At 41.2% G+C, this 19,442-nt stretch overlaps 1 protein-coding gene and 1 long non-coding RNA gene across 4 annotated transcripts in view; one reads left to right on the top strand and one right to left on the bottom strand.

Moving 5' to 3' along the window:
* The window catches only part of LOC116229736 (vascular endothelial growth factor receptor kdr-like), a 122,206-nt gene extending 107,728 nt beyond the window's left edge, over nt 1-14,478 (top strand). For all 3 annotated transcript variants that reach the window (XM_090150151.1, XM_031594424.2, XM_090150150.1), the window contains exons 29-30: nt 753-847; nt 9,339-14,478. In XM_090150151.1, the coding sequence (XP_090006277.1) occupies nt 753-847; nt 9,339-9,549 (306 nt within the window). In that variant the 3' untranslated portion in view covers nt 9,550-14,478. The remainder of the gene's footprint in view (nt 1-752; nt 848-9,338) is intronic.
* LOC149915993 (uncharacterized) overlaps nt 8,005-19,442 on the bottom strand; it is an 81,054-nt gene continuing 69,616 nt past the window's right edge. The window contains exon 3 of the long non-coding RNA XR_016471021.1: nt 8,005-8,776. This is a non-coding gene — a long non-coding RNA (uncharacterized LOC149915993). The remainder of the gene's footprint in view (nt 8,777-19,442) is intronic.

Here is a 19,442-nt window from a genome sequence, read left to right as displayed (position 1 = left end):
ATTTCTCTGTAAGAAAATTGAAAAGGAACACTGAGATAAATTATTTCTAGAGCATGTTATTTTAAGGGGAAATAATAAAGATAAAAGACAGAGAGAAATCCAGGCTAGATAGCTGCATAATCAGGACCAGCTGGCTGAAAACTGATAATAGTGGCTCTGATAAGAGAAAATTCAGAAGAATGGGCTTAATTTCCTATACCAACTGGACATATCTCTGTGTTAAGCATGTCACTAGATAGCACGCAATTCAAAGTTCTGATGCAAACATGTGCCTTGCAGGTTGGTGGCTTGTGTCCAGCTCTCCCTAACAATGCCTGCGATCTTACAAATATGCAGAGAAGCTGGTAGCTCCTACAATAGTTATAGCACACAAATATCAACCTATAACACTGCAGTATCACATCTACAGGTGGTCACCTTCCTGTTAGTACCTCCCTGATAATCACATGAGCAGGAAGCTCCAACCTCTGCAGGCCACAATGAAGGAGAAATTGGATTCTTTTGCCCTTGTTTTGTCTGCTCTGTAACTGGAGACAATTTTATGAGGTGAAGTTCTGGGCCAAAAGCTGTATCATCACAAAATAAAAGAGCTAGAATTTGCTATTTTTACTAGCTCCTTGGCTTTCCTTCTCCACTGACTTCAGTGCTGGTTTAGTTTGATTTCTTCACGCTCTCCCCTGGGTATACAACTTCTTATTTCAGAGTCCTCCATGTTGACACTCTGCTGATGTTCTCCTCTTTTTTCTATCCAGGAGTCAGACAGTGGGATGGTGTTGACATCAGATGAGATAAAAAGTCCAAAGAGGCTGGAAATCCGCTCCTGGCCTTACGGGATCATGGCACTTGCGTGAGTACTTTTGAAACATTTCTTTTAAAGCCAATGTTCCATTCAGAAAACTGCTTCCAAAATTTACAGTTTTGTTTCTGGTTTCAAAAGGAAATCTTTTACACTTTCTAAACAAGCTAGAAGGAGAAGCAACTCTGAATTTCAATACTGGAATAGAAAGGTCATGGTTAATGTATTTTAAGATCAAGAAAACTATGATATAAACTGTTTCCAGAAAGAAGTTGAATGTAGAAGACACTTCTAGGTCTCTGGAAGGGATGCAGCATTGTTGTATTTATACTACAGGAAGGTTAATTAATGTGAAAAATGTTGATCCTTGTGATAAAAACAAAAACTCATTTCATCAGCTTTGAACATATAATGTCGCATCAACCAACTGAACACCTTTTGCCAAAGCAAGCCAAATTGCTTTGCAATTCTGAGTCACATTCAAAAAACAGAAGAGCACTCTCTAGTGAAGCTGGTTCCTCCTGTTCATGCTCTAATCTGCTAGGACAGAATATTCTGCTCATGACAAATGATAAGAGCAAAACAGCTTAAGACATACACTTCTACTTCGGCTTTTTCCTGACTCCATCGTAGTGTTCTCCTTTACTGGTGAAACATACTTTGGAAAATGTGAATGATTAATCCAGAGAATAACATTTGTAGTTATACCAGTAACAAAGCTCTATCTAATTTTAGATGCACAGGACTGGCACCTTTGCAATTGGTGGGATGTGGGAAAAATGAAGAAAGAATGTTTAGTAAAGGACAGTTTAAGCACTGCAGATTTTTGTAAGGTGCACCTACCAGTGCTGTGAGTTCTTCATTTGCTGTTTCACAGCTGTCATGACAGTCCTTCAGAGAAGACTTTAATCCTACCATCTACATAATCCTATGAATTGCATTTTTGTTGTTTAGTTTACAAGTAGAAGCTGTGCCAGTATTTTCTGTATGTTATCCATTCACGGTACAGTCCATCAGAGAAGAACAAAAGCAGATTTCTTAGCCACCAGTTCTTTCTATTTCTGTAACAGTCAGGCAGAGGCAGGAAGCAAACCTAGCAGTGAAACTGGTCTCCATTTTTACCTTTGTCAAAATGAATAATAGCAACAATAATCCATGTACTGATTCAGATGCCAACATGTAGAATTTCAGAGACAAGTAACTCAAAATATTGTTAAAAAACAATTCTAGAGCAAAGGATTCCATACTACTCAGTTAATTAAGCTAATTGCAGTTTAATTGAACTGCCTAGAGTTTCCTCTGAAATCCGTTGATGAGATTTTTGTTGGTTTCCTTTGCATTAAACTCAGTGATTTTTCCCATCAGAGCAATTTCTTGTTTTGCGTTGAGTCACAGTTTGTCACATTAAAGAGAGACAACAGATGTAAAAAAGGCTATCACAATTCCTGTACAGTATGGGGAATTGACATGAAAGTGCACAGTGAGAACATAAAAGTACTTCAAAGGAGGTATAACTCTGAAGAAGTTTGCCTTGTCTTTCAGACCTTAAAACTACATATTCCTATATGAATGCTTGATGGCAAGAGACAAGCAGAAAGTAGAAAAGGGGAAAGGTTGCCTAACTAAGGGTATAGAGCCCTGCAGCATTAGCAGGGAGCATTCAGATGCTGCAGGACATGAGTGTGCCCTTAGGAGCCTGCTGCTCAGCAGCACTGTCTGCAGCACTCACACACCTGGCACAGGACTAGTAGAGGCTTGGATTAGGGTTCACATTATCTGTCCTACGCACACGCTGAGGGGATTTCTGCACAGTGCAGTGCATTGCTATGGAAACCAAATGGCACCAGCTCTAAAAAAAAGCTGCTCACATGTCAGGAACTCTATTGCTACACTACTTTACCTGCTCTGATTCACCTCTCTTCTGCATGATGTCATGCTGACACAATTCCAGCACGTACGCACACAACACACACAGCCTCCCTGGTAAAATCTGACCAGGAGATTTCAGCCACCTCTGACTGCACTTCCCCTACTGCATTTCCACTCTTGGATATGAGGGAACTGGGGAAGAGCAAGGTTCTCTCTTCCCCTTCTAAGCTTTCTGCTGAGAACTCAACATCCAGCCAGATGCAGAAACACAGAAATCCCCTAGCAGTCTGTTTTTTCAAGATTTCCAGGAAATCCCTCTGAGCTGCTGTCAGGTGAATGGGAAGATGTTTTTCCTTGGCCAGACCTTTCACTGAGTGTTTGAGGTCCAGCTATTTTGCGAGCTTTTTTTTTTAACCTTGCAGACTGCCATTGGCACAAAGAACACTTTTTTACATACTTGCAGGGCATCTCAACATCCTCTCATTTGAGACATGACACTTCTTGCCCCCTGCACTGCTAACTTGGAAAAAAAAGTTTCAAAAACATGTGGAACAGTCTCCAAATGTATAAGAAAGGTCAGAAAGGGATTCAGGTTTAACAAGGGAGATAAAGTCACCCCTGTTAATTGTGTATGTCTCCCTCTCAAAAACATTTACTCTGGATCCTTTTCAAACAGTCTTTCTTTTATAGAACAAAACTGTTCAAAGGCTTAGCATGTTTTTTGAACCAGGGTGGCTGCATTTATTATTTTGCCAAAACCTTGCTGTTTATTTATCTATCTTCTATATTTCTATTTATCTTATCATTTCTTTGACAAGTTTAAAATTTGGCAACACTACACACCATACAACGAATCTTCAAGGTGAATCTGATGCTCTGGGCCTGGGATTACTGTTGAGCTGCACTGACCATATCGGAGCCTTAAGTATCTTGTACTGCTGCGGTGCAAAGCTGCAGAGAGGGACAGAAGGATTTACCAGGACAGTGGCACTGCAGCTGGCACCCAAGGAAGTGCATTCAGCCCAGAGGGATTTAATGATGTGTCTGGTGTCAGGCTTCATCTCACAGTGTTAACAGGGTACCGCCTAGCACTGCTTTCCAATTCTCCCTGAGACACTATAATCAGGTTATTGTTTGAAATCAGATATCAGATCAAATATCAACAGGCTTGATATCTGCTTAGCTGTCCTCCCTCCACCCTCACCTTTCTTTCTCTTCCAGCCCCAGTTGCCCCATAATGCAGTGTCTGGCACTGGCCAGGCTCCACGAGGCTCAGCTGACACTGAGCACTGATGCTGTACCCAAGGCCCATTGCTGAAGGCTCTGCCTTTGTCAGAGCCCAAGTGGACCTAAGGCAGGTCACCAAGATAGGAACAAAATGTCGCTGTGGAGGTGCATCAGACGTTTATGTCCAGATGCTAGGTGTTTAACAGCAGTGCAGCCCAGCTGATGTTTTCTGATGTAACAGAAAAATGAGGCATGGAAATACTTTTACTCCACAACAGAACTTAGTTTCAGCAGATTTTTCATCTGTGATGAGCACACTGAAACAGCAACAAGATGTATTTGATGTTGTGTCATGTAGCATATTGCACAATGACCAATGTGGGCTCCTCAAATGCAAGGAGCTTTGAGTCAGTACCTCCTGGGAGAGTTACATAAACCCCAGTTTTTGTAGTATCACACTATATGCTTGTAGTGGCAAGCACTTCAGCTTGGTTCTAACTGCAGTGCTTTTCATCTCACCACCTTCTGAGCACCGGAGCTAAAGTCAAAGGCTTCCAGTCTGGGTGCTTTGAATTTCAGAGAGGTGACCAGCCTTATGAGAGGGCATACACCCTGACAATAGGTGATTTTGTCCTGTTAGAACTTTATTCTAGCTGTGCTTTGTGGTTAGAAATGCTTCAAAACAGTGAATTCTTGATCTTAATCCCTTGAGCTTTCCTTGCCAGCAGCTACTGATTGCAGTGATACAGCCAGAGGGGACCCAGGAGTAAATTCCTCTATTGTTGAGGTGTCTTAAAGTGAACAGCAAACAGACAGCAAAAAGCTATTAGAGGAAGAAATAACCCTTTCATTTCTTTCCACACAGAAAAAATAAAGCAAATTAATCTCTGGTACCCTGTGCCTCATCAGACACCTATGAAAGCTGTTACAGGACCATGAAGCTCCCACATCTCATTATGAGATGCAGCCAGGAGACAAACTGCTCTGCTTGGCAGTGCCCAGCCCAACCTCTCTGCTTTCCCAAAGCATGGCTTCCAAACAAGCCCAGGATTTCCACATAGATGCAAGTCTATTGCGTCTCCTACTGACGGCAAGATACTTGGGCACTTGCAAATCAATAAGAGCAGCTGGGGATAAGTGCTGTCCTTGTGCTGTAGACCCTCAAGGACACACGATTTTCTCACAGCCATCTCCCTCCTTGCTCCTCTTCAAGTCACTGATCCTGAGATTTGAGCTGTTAGAAACTGCTGTCCTCTAACACAGACACAAACAGCCCCACCGATGATTTGCCAGCTCCTTGGCAACTGCAGTACATTTCTGACTCTGACCAGGAAGCCTGGTTCTTACAGAAAGGAGAAAAATTTTCATCAGTTCCCTCTGACCTTCTCATTATTACAGCATTACCCTCTGTGGTATTTTCCAAACAACTTTGACACCTCCCTAGAAAACTTAAAAAAAATATTGTGAAAGATTACTTAATACTCAGGCTAAGTTTTTCTTCACCTGGTTTCATGTCTAGACTTTTCAAACTTCATCGATAGCAGAAAATCTGACATAGCAAGTTAAAATGGGTACTGAAAAGATCTCACTACCCCCACCACAGCACCACACTAAAAAGCATTTGTTCAGGTTGTGTCCCAGCCATGGGATTTGCTGACAGCACTGTGGCCCCACGCATCCCCTTCACGTGCACAACTGGCACCAAGGCTCATGGTGCAAACACAATCACAGACATAGCGGGCTTCCAGTTAGTGGCACTGAGTCCATGAGTCCACATTAGCACTAAGTCTATCCTAGTTTTGGTTTTAAATCTGACAAACAGAGCACTAGCTCCAGGCTCACTATAGAAATACATCCCAAAGTGTTGCAGGATTTTCTGGTTGCTATGAATGTCATTTTTAGTTCACTTGCTACTCATTTGCATTCTTCTCATCTTTCACTACTGGTTCCTCCAGGGCTTTCATAGTGTTTGTACTTCTTCCATAAACCTCCCTAATTTGCAGGTGTCTTTCTGAAAGAGAGGAGTCAAGTGCTGTGCCCTGCAGTCTCAGTACTGCCAATGAAATAAGGCTGAAGCCAGCTCACTACATCTGCAGTGTGTTTCCCCAACCAGTACTGCATACAAGTGTGCCTATTATGAAAGAGAGTTCTTTTGGTTACAAAATCAGTTTAAGGATAGGAAATGGCAGTGTTCAGGTTAGATTTTTAGATTTTCACCTTTCCCCATGCTCTCCCAGAAACAGTACATGTTCTGGTAAGGACAGAAGTTTTCAGGTTGGTCTTCATGTAAAATGTGATCAGCCTGGATCAGTGGGCAGATGTGTTTCATTGACTGTCATACCTCATCCTCACTGTTTCACTGACTGTCACAGTGTTGGCACACCTCATCCTCACCATGTTTCACTGAGCATCATGGTGTTCACATACCTCATCCTCACACTGTGCTGGGGGGAGAACACTGACAGCCGCACGGAGCTGGATGGCACAGCCACAGTGCTGAGCAGGTTTACCCAAACTGAACTTCTCCTTTGTCACTTCCTGTGCTGCTGTTTTCAGAAGTTAGGCAAAATCAGCCTAAGGAGATACCTTTGGGACAGCGTAATACCAGCCCAGCAGGACTGAGTCAAATAATGGCTAGTTTGTAATGAAATTATTTAATTGCATATCCACTACTAATTTTTGTAGCTACATCATTGTGTGATTAATCTAATGACTTCTATCAGAAAATATTTATCTGTGGACTCAAGGAGAATTCTTCTACCTTATCCAGGACAGTACATCTGGCTCAGGGCACAGAGAGGTTTTTGCTCCCTGAGGCAGAGTACTGAGCGCTGCCAGGAGCAAGGCATAGCTGCACTGACTGATGTGGTGTGGCAGTTCACATGCAAAAATGAGATTTCAAGGATAGACAGAAAAGGGAAGCTGCAGTCTGGTTTGCCAATATACAGTCCAAGCATGTGTACATTTCTCTGTGTCTGAGCACGAACAGAGCAGATTGGAGTGACAGTAAGCATAGAACAGAAAAGGGAAAAATGAAAAGACGCTTGCATAGCTTCAATTTAGGAAATGCATTTAGAAAGAAAGGATGGTTTCTAAAGATAATTGCATTTTGCTCTGCAGTAGGATGGCTAATGACAAAATTTGCTTCCAACCTAGCCCATCAGCTTTCTGCACTCCTTGAGACATCCCTTGGCCTCAAGGGCAGAAACCCAAAGGAACACTTGTTGGAAGGCTATGTGGTTCTAAAAGTTTCCCACTGTGTAGCCAAACTAACCCCTAACGTTTCTGTACTCCAACACCCTGAACTACACAGGCTGGGACCAAGTTACACAGGTACTTCCAAGCTTTGCCTTGTCTCCCACAACAGCTTTAATACCTGACAAATGAGAAGCTAGAAACTTAGACTGTGAAATCAGAGCATGGCATGTTTCTCTTGAAGCTCTCAGGGTTACTATTTATTGTAGAATTTGGTTTCAGAACCCTGTGCAAGTCTAATAACACTGGCTTTAATCTATAAACTGTACTTAAGAAGTCATAGAACCCAGATTTATTCTGGATGTGCAGGAGGTGGTGGGCTGGCTTTTACCACTCTGATGTCTGTGTTCAGCTCCTCCAGACTCAGTTAGGGACACAAACATTCTGTATAAAGCCAGCACTGCATGCTAAGACCAGGCCAGCCACAAGGCAGCCAGTCTCCCATTGCAGCTGGCTGAGACTGCAGCAATCTGCTCTGCCTGAGTCTGGATGCAAGCCTATTATTGCTAGCCTTGTGCTCTGGGATGCACACAGCATCACTTGCTGCACACAGTTCTCTAAGAGAGACCTACAGGGATGGATAATTTACAGACAGACAGGCTCTTACACGTGATTGTGGACATATTTCATAAAGTAGTATTCTACTCTCTCAATGCACTGCACTCATGACCTTTCCAGAATTAGCAACATTTTAAATGAAGGCATTGTCTCTAATTCTGTCACTCAGACTGACAATATTTGCAGCTGGTAGGAAAATTAAAGCACTTGCTAAATTCCAGATTCAGAGACAGGGTAATAGAAGTCCTAGAGTCACAGTGGCATCACCTGGCAGGTCTGAGTACAGCTGCATGCTGCAATTCTGTCCTGCCCAGCACCTAGGTTTGCAGCACTTCTCTGTGTTGCACCTGCACAATACAACAGCACACACAGATCCTGATCTACTGCTTCCACTGCTCATTGTATCTGCCCCTTGTCTTCAATTTCTGTATCTATCTCTTTGCTATTGCCTTATGTTTGGTGGAGCAGGAAATGGTTTCACTTTCTTTGAAAAGCATTCAACACTCCCAATCTCTGATCATCTGTTGGGGACTGCAGTCACTGAAGCAGTACAGATAAAATAAGTGTAATGAGTAACACAATCATGTGATGACTGGTTTTGATTTGATTTAGTGTGATTATGAAGTAGCATTACTCGCCTTTAAACAAATCTGTAATACACGCTCAAAGTGTTTGAGCACTGCCTAGTTCTGAGTCTTCCCAGGCACACTCACAAATCTGAGCCAAGATGTGCAATGTCATAACCAGTCTGTGAGTGACTTACCCTAGAAAGGTGCATGTTAACGGTGTGTAAGCAAAGTGAAGAGGTTCAAAAGCCATTCTCAGGTTGGGATTCTTACCAGAGCCATTCCTAAATTATCCAACTCTCTTCCAAGAATTCCTCAAATGGAAGAAACCAGGTTTAACAAAATAATTTTTAAGGCAGCCTACAACACAAGTACCTTTTTTTCCACAATGCATGCTGTTCCTCAAGGTCACCTTGTAATACAAATTCTCCCTTGGGTTCTTCCACTTTGGACACTGAGGTTGCTCTGGTGATGTAAACTCCTTCTCTCCCAGCATCTAGATCGCCTGTAATAGGAGGAGATAGTAGAAAATGAGACTTTTGATAGAATTGGTTACAGGCCAGCAGCTGTCACACTGAGCATCACTACCACTTGCTATCGTGCAGCTCAGGAATTTTACAGGGCTAAAGAATATCAAAGAGATCTTGCCCTACAGTGCTTCTAGTATCATTTAAAAGTGGAGTCTGATATGATTATTCATCAATTCATCTTTTATTACAGTTAAAGAAAAGTCATAGTCATAGTCTTCAGTTCTGCTTTCAGAAAAGTCAAATATCATAAAGAGAGTATTATTGCATGTATAGGACAGGTGCAATTATAACTAAGACATATAGAGTGCACTGAAACATATAAAGCTAACCAGAGAGGGCACTGGGACTCCTAACTTTACTCCTGAATCTGCTTACAGTACATCTAGCTCTTAAAAAAAAAACAACTTACAGGGTGCTGCAATGTTAAATTGAAATGCTTTATATATGTATAGGTTTATAAATAATTTTGACCATGAGTAACACAGATAAAAACCTATGGAGACAGGATCCATATATCATACTGCTTGTTCTCAACAGGCGGCGAGCTGTTAGCAAGAGCAAAGAGTCCATCTTATCTGACCATGAACGTGAAGCTGTTAAATACCAGCCCGCAGTGCAGGTTGAAGAGGACACCATGGACTTCCCACTGGAAGACTCTGTGCTCCTTCCTATGGATTCAAGCCTGGAGTGCCACAGCCCACCTCCGGATTACAACTCTGTTGTGCACTGCTCTGCACCCCCAGTGTAACCAGCCCAGCCTGGTGCAGGGCCTTTGGTGCTTCACTTGGCCACGATGGATTCCATAAAGAGGCTGTGTGCCAACAAAGGGGGAACCCAGCAGCACACTGGTTCTTATGTTTCATCTGGCACATCTCCGATGTGAACAGAAAATCTTTAAGAGCATCCCTTCGCTATCTTTAAAGGCCTATTGCAAAATATGTGGTAAATTAGAATGCTGTCCATAAGAATTGTTAATAGGAGCTGTAACCGAGATCTGCTCCCACCCTTCTTCCCTTAGCAGGGATTATTTATTAACCATGTTCACTCCATAAGTTACATAAGAGTCACCCCTCATGATATCTGTGACAACATTGATCCCGCTGGTCCTGCACTCATCTTAGGGGTTGCTTGGTGTGAGGCTGGAAGGGATCAGCTGATAATTACAGCCATAAACTCTAATGTTTTGTTTTTGAAGAGAATCCAAAAATTAAAACATTTCTCTTAACTTGGGAACACACCTTCAGTAAATGTTTCTGGAATATTTTGAAATCCAAAATATGTTTATTACAATTTGTGATCTAACAATTTCCACTGCCAAGAGGATCCACTCCCCAAACAACAGAGCAGAGAAGCAGCCAGCATCCATGTATATATATACAGTGTTGTTAAATGTGATGCCCTGTTTTTCCTCCTTGTTCAAACAGCAACTTCTTTAACATTATGCAATAGGGAGCCATGATGGAGATGCATCTGTAGTGATTGCAAGGCATCAGCACTGCATTAAGTAAGAACCTTAAGCTTATGCAGGCGGTATTTCCCAGCACACGTTCACAGCTGTGTGAATGTGCACAAGATACTCATCCACAATATGAGAGTGACACATGAACGCACAAATAACCTTGAGGCATCAGTAGTGTAGCAGCATTTCTCTGTTTCCTTTCTGGACACAGATTATTTAAAATTGGGAAAAAAAGCTCTTCCTTTGAATTCTATGGCAGATGCCCAACAGTTTGATCTTGGGAATACCAGCCCATTCTCAGCTGTGAGCATATGTAAAACACACTTGTCTCCAGCTGCTTGCCAAGGTAAATACTGCTACGATATGCCATGCCTTCTGTATCTAAATCCTCCATGAGTGCTGCAAAGATTTTTGGAATCCACTTATGCTGGTCCGAATGGATCACAAATTCTCACATCTGAGAAATTCAAAGCGTGTTACCCTTATGCAAAAGTGGTGTGCAGCAGGGACTGCTGGCCTACAGGTGTGCACACCAGCTCCCATGCACAACCCAGCCATCCTCACAGCAACCTCAGAACCAAGCAACTAATCCTTGTCATTTAATGTGCTAGGAAAGAAAGAACCAGTGCTGACATTAGAAATCTAGGAAGAGATAATGCATGGAGATTTCAGGTAGAAAAAACAAAGATAAAAAAGATGTATGTTGACAGCTGAGCCTATAACTTCCTAAGTTATAAACCCAGACATGGATATGACTTTGTGCAGTTTATTCCAAGGTCTGCATAACCCTTGCCTTTTCGTTTTTAGAATTGATACTCTAATTAGACTTCTTTAGAGAAAGAAATTTTGTTCTTAACTACAAACTGAAATGATTACAAATTAATTCTTTTCTAAAACATCCAACACTTGCCAAACAATTATTTTACCTTGGTGAAGACAGCCTCAACGCCCTTGCAGCAATGGAGACAATATTTCTGGAAGACTGGTTACAGTTGGTTGCATTGAAATAAACAGAAAAAGCCTCAGGTATGATCAAAGGGGAAAAATCCCCAAAGCCCATGCCATCCTAACTGTGAATGCTAAAGCATCTGGTGGAAGGGCTCTTGGGAACCACGTCTTGTTCTCCTCAGCCTCAGATTTGGGCTGTTTAAGAAATCACCTGCAGGAGCCCATGGGCCATTGCTCATAGTGAGCCTGGCAAATAACTGTGGTCTTTATGGACATTTTTGCACTTCTTTGTATGTTAGTGTCTATGTATGAAGTAAAGTTGGTCAAGTAACAGAATACTGGGAAATAATTCATCTGATGGGTCACAGAAAGCTCACCAGATCAGTTTTTCATGAAATAGAAAATTATCTATAGCTCTGATCAAATAACAAATACTTATTAGGAAAATAATTTATTCAGGTGGCAGAAAGAAAAAAAAAGGTGCCTATGATTTGTCTGACTCTGCTATTACTGGCATTAGTCAGCGTGAGGTGGTTTGTTATTGTGCCTTGTTGTGTAGCAGAAGAAAATGACAATGTTTAAAAACCTCTGCTTATAAACTTTGAAATAAGCACACGTAGGAAAAACAAAAAAGTGCAACTCTGTTCTCAGTTTTAAAAAAGATTGGGAAATGCTGCTGTTTGAAGTGCCTTCTTCCAAGAAAGCTGGAGCACACTGCCTTTCCTCCTTAGCAGGGATGAAATGTTTATTTTAAGTTGAAGGTTTTTCCCCCTATGGTAACTGTAAGAAGCAAAAATATTACCTAAAAGTATTACTGAACATACGTGTTTTCTATTTTATTTACTAATATTTTGTCTTTTTCTCTCCTCCCTTAATTTAATTATTGTTCTTTTCTTACAATGATGTATATAGTTTACCCAGTAGGAACAAATGTAGTGATTCATTTATATGGCAATATTTGTAATGTTTTAGTCAAACGAGAAAGATGCGCAGACACAGCAGAGTGAAGGATCTTCACAAAGCATTTCACTGACTCTTGCAGGTTGCAGCACCCACTGATGCCAGCTCACAGCGGTGCTCTGCTGGCCCTCGTGTCCCAGCTCTCACTTGCTTTCCACATCAGTCAGTTTCAGTAAGGAAGCAGGGACTTCCAGGATTCCAGCAGGTGTATCTCATTCCTGAAAGCGTCACTTTGCAGCTCAAGGCAAAGGGGAGGGATTTCCACTGCTTCTGTTTTAACTAAAAGCTGGTGTATCAGCTAGAGCATCAGAAGGAGCCAAGTTGTCTAAGTGAGGTGATGTTTCGTAGTCTTTCAGATGTCTCAGGGATTCTTATTCAGCTCTTGTTCGCCACCTGCCTTTTCTAATCTCACTGAACTCAGTGGGATGGAGTATTGAGAAGTACCTTTGTTTTCCTTAATGGAGCCCACTGTCCTGTTTTTCTTCTTGTAACTGTAGAATTAGGGCAGAGAAGCTTAGCGCTCACAACAAATATGTTGTCTCTTCCTAGCACCCTCCAGCCATACAGTCTGCCAAGAAGTGCCTTCTCCTGTGCGCTATGAGCAGCCGGGTGGTTTTGGAAGCCTGGGCCCCTACTTCCGCTTTGCTCTACTTGTGCTGTTGTTGTTGTCTGTGTGCTGATATTTACCCATCACAGCTTGACGCTTTCCTCTTTTGAGTAAGGTCAGATATAGAGCCCATCTCACTTGGTATTTTGTGCATCCTCCATTCTTGCAGAGGCTGAACTAGACACACTTGAAATAAGCTTTTTTCCCACATTAAAAATGTTTCCAATTTAGGCACAGGAAACTAGTTTACTCCGATGTGCCTGGAAGCATCTCTGTATCCTTCTGTGAATGAGAGAAGCTTTTTCACTCTTGCAGTTTTTCAATTTTGGTGTCTGTAGTGAGATGAAGTTTGGTGTCCATCTATGTGAGCCTCATCTTTCTCTTAGTGCTTTCTCAAACAATTTGATTTCTCTTTGGTTCTTACAAATTAACCTCATTAGAAGGGGTGCCAGGGTGCTGGGTGCACACCATCTGCACAGAATATCAAGGAAGGCCAGGTAAAAACGTAAAGTCTTTCTGAATAACAAGCTCAAACAAAAATACTGACACTTGAACCCCCTGAATGTTGATGATGCAGACATTCACAGCTGCCTGCAGGCATAGCTGCTCTGCTTAGACATTTCACTAACATGCTCAACTCTCCAGGCATCTAGCCTGCCATCTACCTAGGGCAACCTGGAGTGCCCAGGCACTTCTTTCCTTGCATTTATGCTTTGTATACTGTAAAAATGCTTATCAATATGTTAGCTTGTAACTGGCCAGTAAGCAGCTTATGACTTTGCTTCTCAATGACCCTTCGTGTTGAGCACTGGCTCTGCCTTGCCATGCACCATCCTGCTTTACAAATTCCGTCTGGCTCAATCCCAGCTGAAAGGGTGTTTGAGACCAATAGTCTCTAGCTGCCACTAGCACCGAATGGGTACTGCCAGGACTCAGCAGCAAATAGGAAATAGCTGTACAACAAGGTGAGGCATTATTGTGTGTTCCTGAAAGCAGGAATTGGCCAGGATCACACCTTGGATCTATTTTTTTCTTTTGATAAAGTGAATGGAAAATACAGAAGGTAGCAATGTTTCTTTTGTCCCATCCTACAGATAGTAATGGCCAAGACCTGTGATCCATTTTCCTGATTTTGTGCTGTGACACATTAAAGAAAAAAGGCAGAAAGAATTTTGGTTAAGTACCAACCTAGCTAGTAAAATTCAGAAAGGACTTCTGGATTTGATCCTGTCAAGAGTTGGTCACTGTATAGGATATAAAGGTTTGGCACAAGCACTGACTTGTTTCTGTGATGCATGTGTTGGTTTCATATTTTGTTAACATAGACTGGTTCACGTAGGACCCCAAGCAAATGCAGTGCCCTAAGGGCATTGGTTGCAGGAAGACCTGTGTGATGCGCAGTGAGCAGTGTTCTGTTGTCCTGCTTGGCAACCCTGTGCCACAAGAGCCAGCACATACTGCTCCAGTCATTTCTTCTTGGATCTTGAGCTGTCAAAGCAGCTAGTGAAAACTGGGGAAACCCAGTAACTGAGGACTCAGAGAAACTAAGTGCCATGTAATACTCAAAACACCAAGGAATGTATGTCTGCCCTGTTCCTGTCTGTCTGCAGAATGTATGCACTGAAAACAACGCTTTCTTATGTAGTCAAAAAATGTACTGTATCTATTAACCAAAAAAAATAAAAAGATTCTATATTTATACAGCCCAAGGCTCCTTTGTGTCATCTCTTGGCTTGAAAAGTGTTGTCCTTGAAGCAGAATATAAATAAATAATGCAACAGTTTGAGGGATTTTTACAAGGCATAGATCTCATTAATTTCTACAGAAGGTTCAACAGTTAGGACATAAACCTGCCACACTGTCATTGCCTGGAGGTATCTAACTGCTACATTTGTTTAAAAAAGTCAGGGATCTGGGAAATGGCTGGCCCAATTTGCTGGAGAATCTACAGATCTAGCTGCTGCCAAAAACAGCCCATGAAAGACAGAGATTGCTGTCTTGTTAAAAAAATCAACAGGATTACTGAGACAGAATCAGAGTTAATGCTTCCTGAATGAGATCCATCTTCTCTAAAACACAGAAGCGTGTAAATATATGAAGATAATTTGCAGAAGATGGTGGGATTTGGAGTTTGCTGAGCTTCAAAATTTCAGAAGCAGTGCTTCATTTAATTTACTGCAATTACGTATTTCCCTGTACACAGCCATGATGCTGTTACTAAAGTCTCACTTGAGTGAACTCTGCACTGGTAAAGTACAGAATATGCTCATATTATCCCCAAAATAGTTGACTGCAGCAAGCATGCCACTTTCTTTACCATTGGCTACCTTACCGTGGCTAATCTTTGTGAAACACTACTTCCCATTCCCCTTTCATTATGGTGGCAAGCAGATAACTAGTTGCAGAAGAAATACAACATCTTAGCAGATTTTTACAGTCTGACAAATAGTGGTATCTACTTATGTCTTAAAATAAATACCATTATTAGTAAGGAAGCATTAGCATTTCAGAGCCAATCTTCCATTAGCACAGTCTTACAAGTTATTGGTCTGTGTGTTTCACTGTCACATTAAATACCATGAAGCACTCAAGTCCCTTCAAACATTTTAAAGTTTCTCTTTGCTCACTGTTCCAAACAGTCCTAGAAATAAGTGTCTAAATTATACATGTCATTTGAAATACAGCAATCTCCTTTCATCCACATAATGAGCAAGAACATTCTTCTCTGTAAACTATAAAATGTTTCAGTTACTTACATAACACATGAGTCACTGAATGCTAGGCCTCCTTTAAGGGGAGACTAATGTGTTAAATGGTAATAGGAAAGCATACAAAATTAAATCTGATTTCCTTTTAGCACAAATTTGAGTTATCAGTCACATACAGATTGAGTTACACTTGTGCAAGGTACCCTGTTTTGGCACCCCTCAGAAAATAATTTGGGGTAAAAAAGGGAAAAAACTAGAAATCAGGAAATATCTTTTCTCTTAAGTCATGGCCAAGGTACATGACTTCTCTGTCCCTATTGGCACATACGACATAGGAGATCTTTGTTTCTACAGCAGCAGCATATAGAGATGCAAGACAAGAAAATCTCAAACTAAAGTAACAAAACTCGGTGGCATGAAGGGACAGAAATCCTGGGAACCAACAGGGACTACAAAGAGGAAGATCTAGGAGTAGGATGAAAAGATTTTTCCCATGGTCACATAAGGAAGCTAAGAAGAGAATACAGATTTTCCCAATTTCCAATCATGTCCTTTTTCTTTCCCCAACATTGTTAGACTTAGGAAAGTTTGTAATGCACACAGGCTCTGCCAGATGTGGAAAATCGTGTTATTTTTATATGGCCAGTACAAAGTGAGGCCCATAAGCAGTACAGAATAAGCTTGTCTCAAAACCTACAAAGTAGCCCGAGCCTTTCCTAGGATCCCTGTATATTCTATTGCTAGCTATTGCGTGTTTAAAATGGCACACTCAGTGCTTGCTGCAGATCACACTGTAATGAATTTGCTCTGCGTAAAGCCCTACAAGGGCAACAAATAGAGCTCATATTTTTGACAGTGTTGAAGCCAGTTACAATGAGTTGCAATTTTTATTATGACCTGATGAGCACTCATTAAAACTGAGAGAGGATAAACTGTTCTGTTTAAACTACTTCTTTCTACAGGCACTCAAGATACAAAATGCAGGAAATCTTAGTTCTGACACTTCTCCTCATCTTTCCTTATGTGTCCAATTCAAAAATTCATAGATTGTTTTACTGAATTTTCTTTAACTTGATGCTATTATTGATGTAACAAGGTTTACTTTAGGGGAAATCAAAGCAAAAAAGCACGTGGTTATTTCAGAACACGAAGCACTGAAGAGAGAAATAAGAAACATGCAGAGGAACACAGCCAGTTGCACTAGAAAGGCAAGAATAAAATTCAGCAGTGAAGCATGAAGGGCCTTGCAGCATAGAGATCAGCACAACTGGAAGCACTCTCTGGCAGAGGAGGGTTGTTGAGAAGTCTGGTTCTGCTGCCCTAGGGAGAGCAGGGCTAACAGGCACTGGTATTCCCATCTAAGTGCGTGGGAATGACACTATGGGTTAAACACATCACTTGCATACTTCCTAGAGCAAACTGTAGCCACTCACAAAGAGTGGTATTAGTCATTAGCTAATCATGTCCACTGTATTCTTTGTGAACTGTCCATTTCCCTGAATTTCTTTCAAGATCACATTCTTACCATAATCCTCTGGAAAAGCAAGTCTCTGAAATAAGATCAAATGACTAAAATCTTTATTAGAGGCTTTTTTAAAACTAAGTTTTCTCCTTTGCAGATAAAAAGGAAACATTATTTCTTTCAGGTCACCACGGGGACAGAGCACTGTACATCTATCAGTAACACCCCATTCCTTGTCAGAGTCAGATGTGCCTCTGTTTTTTCCAGATTTTTGTTACTGCTATGAAAAATCTGCCATTTATAGTTTTCCCTTTTCTTTCTTCTTTTCACAGTAACATTACTAAAGGAAATTTCAAATCTGACAGCAGACCAGATTAAAGAAATAAATAGCAGAATGCAATAGCTCTTCTTTTCCCACTGAACTAAAATAATTTAGCCCAGCAACTTCTGCCCTTCCAGGCTGCCAAGGATGAGCAACATCAGCATAGCTGTTTAAAGCTAGGACTGCACACTTTGCAATGTTCAGGGCCAAGAGAATAAATGTGGGCATTTCTAGACACTTTATGTGGAGTAGTAGTTGTTTATTTTTAAGCTGGACCACTGTCATGGTGAATTCCTCAAAAACCCAAAGGTTAACTTGCTTTTCATAGCTATGCATTAAAGAAAAAAAAAAGAATTTTATTCTTTCCTGGGAGAGTTCTGACCTTTTATTCATGTATATTTTTCAAATTCTGCATTCCATTGTTTATGCTCCAAGCTAGAATGTCACAAGCTATCTTAGCACAGAGCAGACCTACAAAGACTAGCAAGGGTAAGCCAAGGAGAGCAGGTGGAAAGGGGTGGGGAGTTCAAATGTGGTGGATCAAGGTAATGGGTTTCCTTAGTCACATCTGCTATGACATCTGGGATGTACAGAACAACTTTCCTTTACTTCCTCAAAGCTTTTGAAACAAATCAACTGCCCTTGTGTTATGATGTTAAGATAGAAGCATATGATTTTATAACCCTATGTGAGGTTAGAACTGTGGACTGAAGTCAAAGAATTACCTCATCAAGCTTCAAAATAGGTAGATCAAAATCTGAACATCACAAATGATTTCTTGTCTATCTGATGGATTGTTTCTGAATGTAAAAATGTGCTGGAGGTTACATCAATAATTCCTGCTATTGTCACGATGACTCATAGGAGGATCAGACCATTGCACTGACACCTACTGACTCAGCATCCCCTGCTGCTGTATGGTGTTTGTGTCAGTGCTGATGCAATACTGTTTTGATTCCATGCTAATCTTTGAAGTTGTGAGATTCCATATATCTTCAAGCTTCCTTTGTAGAAAGTGGGACATGCCAAGAGATTGCCTAGAATAACCAAAGTCTCTTCTCTATTCCTGATCAAGAGCCTTTGTACCACTATTTCTTTCCAGAAAGAAATTAGGAATTTTGAAAGCTAGGAACTGAGGAGAAAATATGGGCTGCTCTTCCAGTGATGCTGAGAACAGTTCAGGAACTGGACATATCACATTGTTTCCCTCTATTTTGTGAATAAAGTACCTGCTTCTTGCTGATGCTAGGTCCAGCTTTTCAAACACCAAGAAGCACTGGTTTGGCAGTGGACTCCAGTCTGTGGCTCCAACAGCCAACATGCATTTGAGTCAAGGGAAGAAAGAACATCCCTCACTGATAAAGACAGAAAGTCAGATTACAGATGTACTCAAGAACAACTTTTACCTGATCAAAGTTCAGCCATATTCTTTTTCCTGGACCTGAGCAAACCACAGCTCATTAAGCAAAAACACTACATAATACTGCCTTAAGTCATGCTACATAGTTCCCTCCTAACACTATCCCAAAATTATTTCTCAAGACTTCAGTTTGCCTTTAGGTACCGAAGATTTTTCTTCTTTAAACAAAATTTTTCTGTTTTACCTCCACTGAATTAAGAGTTATGGTTTTTAATAGTCTTAAATATTAAATAATGAGGAGTTCATAAGTAAAAAGAGAGGAATGGACCCTAATACCACAGAGCCTGGCAATTCTTTTCATACTGCCCTATTCCAAGCTGATGTAGTGCAAAGGACCTAAAGAAGGTGGGGCTTCATTGGTTTAGAAGGATGGACTGAGCACTCACAGCTTTTATTCTGAAATATTCAAGTGCCCCTTTTGCTAAGGCTGAGCAAATAAAATGCGGGAAGTACACAACGTAGTTTGGAACTCTATGCAAGACAGAAGAATCTTGGTACTGTGACAGTTATAATTTTGTCTTGTGTAAAGGATTTACTTAAGGCCTCTCGGCACTTAGCAATTGAGCAGCACTAATATGTGGATTACTGTACAGTTGGACCACTTGATTCTCTCAGATACAGTCAGAAACTTGCCCTTCGGAAAATCCACTATCTGTATGTATGCAAAGTGCTCAGCAGTCCTACAGAACTGGTACCAAGTAAAGCAAAAACCAGAAACATCTCACAACTATTTACTCAGCTGATAGCTTTTTGGT

Source organism: Phasianus colchicus, chromosome 14 (genome assembly GCF_987193195.1).
Source record: "Phasianus colchicus chromosome 14, bPhaCol1.hap1.1, whole genome shotgun sequence".
NCBI lineage: Eukaryota > Metazoa > Chordata > Aves > Galliformes > Phasianidae > Phasianus > Phasianus colchicus.
This window is presented reverse-complemented; position numbering and strand designations above follow the sequence as displayed.